The sequence below is a fragment of the Gossypium hirsutum genome, chromosome D02 (genome assembly GCF_007990345.1).
Source record: "Gossypium hirsutum isolate 1008001.06 chromosome D02, Gossypium_hirsutum_v2.1, whole genome shotgun sequence".
NCBI classification, from domain to species: domain Eukaryota; kingdom Viridiplantae; phylum Streptophyta; class Magnoliopsida; order Malvales; family Malvaceae; genus Gossypium; species Gossypium hirsutum.
In genome coordinates this window covers 43,253,459-43,260,230 of record NC_053438.1, presented here as the reverse complement: position 1 = coordinate 43,260,230, position 6,772 = coordinate 43,253,459, and the positions used below count along the sequence as shown (strand labels likewise).

General features: G+C 31.9%; 1 protein-coding gene across 1 annotated transcript; it reads right to left on the bottom strand.

Annotated features, from left to right (window-relative positions):
- Positions 1–821: 821 nt before the first annotated feature.
- LOC107908475 (E3 ubiquitin-protein ligase PRT1) lies at positions 822–5,177 on the bottom strand. Its single transcript, XM_016835652.2, has 7 exons — positions 4,907–5,177; positions 3,980–4,008; positions 3,723–3,902; positions 2,807–3,187; positions 2,551–2,715; positions 1,730–1,848; positions 822–1,436 (listed from the first exon to the last, which is right to left on the bottom strand). The coding sequence occupies exons 1-7, from the start codon at positions 5,080–5,082 to the stop codon at positions 1,032–1,034; spliced, it is 1,455 nt and encodes a 484-aa protein (XP_016691141.1). The 5' UTR covers positions 5,083–5,177; the 3' UTR covers positions 822–1,031.
- Between the last annotated feature and the right edge of the window lie 1,595 nt (positions 5,178–6,772).

Below are 6,772 nucleotides of genomic sequence, written 5' to 3'. Positions count from 1 at the left end.
AGAAAGTGGTTGTGAAATGTGATTATTAAGCTTAAATTAAAGATGACAAACTCGACCCGTCCAATGAATTTCAAACTGGTCTACTCCACTTCGAATGGTGCAAGTTTTTTTGTTTGAAAAGTGAATGTGGCAGGTGAATTTTTTCTTTTGAATAGTGAGTACGAAGTGATTATAATAATTGCTTACCTCATCTTGACCCGCTCCACTATATAAAATTATCATTTACAACATACTTGATTATGATAACTTAATTACTAAGATACACTCAATGGAAAGGAAAAACTCTCGGAATAGCTCTCCCTTTCTCTAAATTAATAATTTATATAATTAATGTTTCGTAAAATACAAATAACATTACAAATAATGTACTAATTTGAATAATTGTATAAAACATTATGAAAATTGTAATAATTTATATAGTTGTATAATATTCTATGTAACCTAGTTATGTTTTGAATAATTGTTTAATTTCACAAAATTACAATTATTGTAATAATTTGCGTAATTAAATAAAATTTTTGATGTTATATAAAATATTACAAAATTAATAATAATGCGCAACTAAATAATATTTTGTATAATTACGTAAAATATAATTTTTTTAATATTTTGTATAATTAAATAATGCATTAGTTTTTAAAAACAAAACAATTAATATGCAATCATATGATTTTTTTAATAAGCCAAACCGAATATTTTTTTTAAAGAAAAACCAAACCGATTAATCAGTTTATATTTTTAAAATTTTAAGAAATAAGATTTTTAATAATTCAAAAATAAAATATTTATTTTTATATTTAAAAAATAAAAACAATTAGAAATTAAATAAAGAATAAGATTCTATTCAATTCAAATGGTACTGAAAACCAATTCCAAATAGAACATTAAAGTTCGAATTGATTAGTTTTCCCGAATTTTTTCTTAGCCCTAGACAGGGTGGTAGGATTCCGGTATCCTTTATCTCAAAAGAAGGCAATAATTTATTACGATTGTGAAATATAGATTGAAAAACTTCACAATTGTATACAGTTTTAAGTCAAACCTGATGAAATATTATCACTTGGATCCTCAGAGTTATCCTCTTGATCCAAGGAGACATCAACTGAAAATATCAAAGGCGAAATATCTTCAGGCTCTTGAGAAACACCATTGCTTTCATCCGCTTGCATACCAGGAGTATGAGAAGCACCATCCATATGTTCCGAAGCATCTGAGCCACCATCATCATCATCATCAGACTGTTCAGAGTTCAGTCTTAGCATAAGGTCCCGTATGCTTAACGGCTGTACAATTTTAAATTGATGATCTGGTTTATGCTGCTGATTAAATCGGCCCGGGATTGTGGCCGGAGATTTGTAGCATGATTCACATAGGTCAAAACCTATTTTCTCCACACAGTCTTTGCATTTGTATCTCTCCCCAATTATTGGTGACATCTGAAACAAAAACGCATGATATAGCATGGATCAAAGGTGTTTTATAACCATAGCAAATAAACAACCATAGAGCTTGTAATTGCAAACATGATATACCAAACCATATCTGCTTTAGGGATGCACCAAAAAGGAATATATGAGAAAAAAGAAAACCCATTATAATAACAGAGTTGCTCTTTTCACACTACTAATGAAATCAACAAAAAGGAATATTATGTCTTAATTAAGGTTTCTTGTCCTGGAAACCTGTTAAGCTAATTCATTGGAAATCACTGAATTTTAACTCAACTTACCCCACAATAATCACAGCCCACTGCAACATGAACTTTTGGCCCATTGCCGAAAAACCATGATGAGTATACATCACTAGATATTGATGTCAGCTGGTTTGCACATCGTGGAGCTTGTGTACCTAAGCTCAAACCGAAAAATCATGATGAGTATACATCACTAGATACTGATGTCAGCTGGTTTGCATTCGTTGAGCTTGTGTTGAACCTAAGCTCAAATAGCAGAAATGAGTTAAACTAAAAACAGAAAAGCAAAATAAAGTAAAAAAGTCTATAAAGTTTAACCCTTTGTGGCGCATAATTGACAATAAAAAAGTATATACTTACACCTTGTCAGGTTAAGAATGCAAGAAAAAAAGGGACAAACTCTAGATTTCATTTTCCTAAGAAAAATCAACTATTAAAGAACTTTTTGTGTGTGTGTGCACATGCATGTGGATTTCAGAAACAGAGACAGTCAAGAATAACACAAGCAGCTACATTCTGCAGGTGTTAAGAACCATTTTCCCTTCCTCTAGTGTAGCCTAGATGCTTTGCATGGCATAATATGCTTAGTTGCAGTTTTGGGGAAATGCACCATGGATTGACAAGAAAGATCGATGATGCTCTCACTAAGACATGCATATGAACATGGGGAAATGCACCATTCTTCCCTGCCTTACCAAAAGATTTAATTTGAACCATATGTTCTTTTTTATGGTTCAAATTAAATCTTTTTGTAAGGCAGGAAAGAATGGTACAATGATCAAAGCACCCTAATGATGACTGATGTTGAACATAAATGATATAAACATCATATATAATTCGGAGAGCAGGATACTGACAGTTGGGTTCTTTGAGTCTTGCTGAATATTCCTCAGGAAACTGCTTTGCCAAGAAATGGTGTAGAATCAAACAAACACCCGGAAACCCATTTGGTTGCAAGCTTTTACAAACTTGACACCTGAGCATTTCATCCTTTGGAATAACAAGACAAGTTTCACAATATACTGCACCAAAGAAGAGAGAAAAGCATGTGGTAAACAATAATATCCTCTAATCCTTTAACTTTTGACACAAATGGAAAGAAATATAAACTACCATGGCCACAATTGAGAACAACTGGTCGAAAGAGCAACCTATTGCATGCAGCACAGAGTAAGTCAGCAACAGAAACCACCTTTTCATCTCTATGTTCAGAATCATTGCTTAGCGAGGTCTTTCCTTGGTTCAGAGCAACTGCATCAACTTCAAGACTCTCTGAATTACTCATTATACCATTTTCATCCTCCATAGTTGTTTTAGGTGAATCTCTGAATGATGATGATTCCAAAACATTTGAACAACTTTCTGAATGCCCGTCCATTTGGAGATGAGCACAAGTGTTGTTATTCCTCAGAATATCTGAATTCTCACAAAGATTTGGTTCAACTAAATTTTGATCAAACTGAAGTGAGAAGTGGCCAGCTCTCTTCTCTTCTTCTGAAGAAGGAAACAAGAAAATAAATCATTTTCCAACTCTTGAAGAGGTGGGGACAGGTGGGAGGGGAGTCTATGGAAAAAATGTTTCTCCACCTGACAAGAAGCAAATTTTTGTCTTTCAAATGACCAAAAAGGACTTTGGTCAAAAGTTTTATCTTCCATGCATCATTAAGAATTTCCTCACAGACTATTTCATACTAATTTATCATAATAAATCTGATTTTACAGGAGTGAGTTAGTACTATGCAACTAGTTGGTAATTCACATCATCACAGTGTACCAAGTATCTGCAGCATTTAGGAGCAATGTTGAACTTCATCATTTCAATATTTGTTTTCTGGCTACTAGGTAGAAGAGATGTCCGTATCACAATAACCACTTCTCTACAAGCAGGAAATATTTAAAAGTTCACTAAAGCTTTAAGATGATTTATTCAATTGACCAAAAAATGATAAAAGCAATTTTTCCAGCCAAAACATATAATTTATTAACAAATATTTTAGCATTTAAAGAAGAGGAGAAAGAATAAAGATACCTCTCACTTGCCTTTCCCTTCTATTATAAGCTACAGGATACAGCTTCAGGAGCAAAAAATGCAGCATCTGACAGACACTAGGGAAATGATTGTATGGGCACCGACAAATGGGGCAATGGGACTCATGAACATGATTCATTGCATTGTAGACACACCAGAAGCATGACATATGCCCACAGGCTGTGAATATGGAATGTAAGCGCAGCTTACAGGTAAAATCACACATCAAAACTTAGTTAAGCATATTGCTTGCTTACCTAATACAACAGGCTTGTAAAGTAGTTCCCTGAAAAACAAAAGGAAATCACCTTCAAACAAAGTGCTTCGATAAACTAAAAAGTACACCCAAATTGCAAGAAGCTGTACACCATATAAGATTGATGACCAAACACTTCACTTCTGCTCATTGATTGATATATGATTCTTTTTCACTAATAAATTCCCAGAAGAAAAGAATCGAAAGCATAATGCAAAGAATGAATTATATGTTGTTATGACAATAAATGGAAGAACACAGCAACTAAGTAAACAAGTAGGAGTTACGATAGAAATTAATGATACCCACATATTAATTCAAAATTTGGAAGTTTCGTAACAAGTATGCTTTCTTCTAGCCACTAAAAGAATTCATTACTTAAATGAATAATCTGAGGTGAGGTCAAATTACAGTCATCAAATATCCGCTAAGATGCTATGCAAGCTTTACCCAAGCTTGCTTTCTCAAACCTTTATATAAGTCTAACAATATCTTGTTCCTATCTAAATTATTACGTATAAACAAAGAGAGACAAAAGCAACCTAACAAAATTTTAAATCACCGAAATTGAAAAGTCAAAGTCTCAAATTTAAATAATAATTTTATAATATCAAACTACCGAATCGCCTCCCAGCTAAATCTTGTATGCCTAACGGAAATTCGAAGTACCATCTATCTATATCCCTAAAAATTGCATTTAAAATCCCTAAATTTCTAAAAACTACAATTTAATAAGATTTTTAAAAAATTAAAAAAATAAAATAAAATCCTTTGGATAAGATTATACTCGGATTAATTTACCTTCCCTATCACATCACATATACTTCTGATGACAAACTCGAAACAAATTGCCCAAAAGATCATGTAATAACATATATATAGACAAATAACTAAAAACAGGGGTAATTAGGAATAAAAAAAAACTGACAGGCAAATGCAACATTGGAACTCATCGAAGAATTCCTCAGAAGGAAGATCATTGGTTGCTTCCCTTTCCCCTTCCGCTTCACCTTTTCGTTGTTGATGTTGTTCCAGACATTCATCTTTCATTGTTTCAGTTAGGGTTTCATCGATATTGATATTGGTTTTCTCCTCTTTCTCCATTTTTTTCCCTCTGAAACCCAAAGAAACGGAAGGAAAGTGAATAAATATATAATAATAGTTAGAAAGTTGGGAGGCGACAACGGGAGAGAGATATGCTGTCTGGTTTTGCCGTTTAGGCCTTTGCTTTATGTTATGAGCTGGCATATTGGGCCTGAACGATAATGGGCTTCAAGTCAAATTTTGACTTTTTTTTAAATAAGAGATAATATGTAATTTAGCCCCTGTCCATTGATACTTTGTTGGTCCCTAAATGTTTTTTGAACCTAATTATTTCTAGAATTTGTATTCTGTCAACCAAGTTTGTCCCTCCACTGGAAAAGTTAATATCGTTCTGGTACAACCAGTACACTCCGTTCCAGCCAAAAAACGAAACCTTTTAGCATGGTTTTTGTTTCGACTCAAATTCTAGCTTGTTTCGCTTGTACAACATTTTTAGCTATGTTTCACTAATTTCATTCAAAATGTTGTGTATCACCAGTACAAAAACTTATACCATGTTTGGTTGGAGGGAATGAAATAACATTCCGCCTTATTTATTGAATGGTAAATCATTCATTTGTTTGGTTCAACATGATACTCATTCAATGGAATGACCACTTCCCTATTACTGCAATATAGAATAACAAAGAAATTTAATTTCCAGATTAGTCTTTTAAAACTTGGACTTAGAAAATATAAAAATAAAATATTTGAAATATTTTAATATAATTTAATATAAAATATTTAATTTCAAAATATAATTTAAAATACAATATTTTAAACATTCTAATATAATTTAATATAAAAATAATTATATTAAAAATTTTATTAAATTATATATTATTTTTATTAAATTATATTTAATAATAATTATATTAGAATATGATTAATTTATTTTTTATTTTTTTATTAAGTTATTTTTAATAATAATCCTATTAAAATTTAGGGTAAATTACACCAACAGTCACTCAACTTTGGGTTAGCTGACAAAACAGTCACTTAGGTTTCATTTCAATCACTCAACTTTGGAAAAGTGACAAAACAATCACCTAGGTTTCATTTCAATCACTCAACTTTGGAAAAGTGACAAAACAGTCACTAATGTTATAAAAAAGTGAAAAATAGTCACTGATTAACAATTTCCGTTAGTGTGTTAACGGGACTGCTGATGTGGCAAGTTACCCAGCTGATGTGGCAAGTTAACTTGCCACGTTGGTGAAGCATCTAATGGGTCTTGGATTGGGGCGGGTTTAGGGAAGAAAATTGAAGGGTTATGTTGGTTTAGGGCAAAAAATTAGAAGTTGATTCTGATTAAGGGGATTTCTAAAAAAAAAAAGAAAATCGATTTGGGAAAAATTGATTGTGATTTGGGTTGGTTTGGGTTTGAAACTAATTCGAGAATCAATTAAGAAGGTTGGTTTAGGGTTAGAAATTGACTTGATAATCGATTAATAAGGTTTAGGGTTAGAAAACGATTAATTTTTTTCGTTTGGAGAGAAAAGAAGACGAAACCAGAAACCTATCAGTGTTTTTTATTCTCAGCGACAATGGTCAATAGAAGAGAAGCTGCCAATGTTGTTACATCCACTGTAATGGGTAAGTTTCTGCATTTAGTTTTTTATTTTTTTAGATTTAGGGTTATTTTGATTTAGGGTTATTTTGGGTTATTTTGATTTCAATTTTAATTTCGATTTTGATTTTGATTTCGATT

Coding starts and splice junctions, on each gene's coding strand:
- LOC107908475 (XM_016835652.2), bottom strand. CDS start 5,082: ATGGAGAAAGAGGAGAAAACCAATATCAATATCGATGAAACCCTAACT. Junction 4,009..4,906: donor TTCCAATGTTGCATTTGCCT/GTCAGTTTTTTT, acceptor TTTGTTTTTCAG/GGAACTACTTTACAAGCCTG. Junction 3,188..3,722: donor AAGGGAAAGGCAAGTGAGAG/GTATCTTTATTC, acceptor TTCCTTCTTCAG/AAGAAGAGAAGAGAGCTGGC.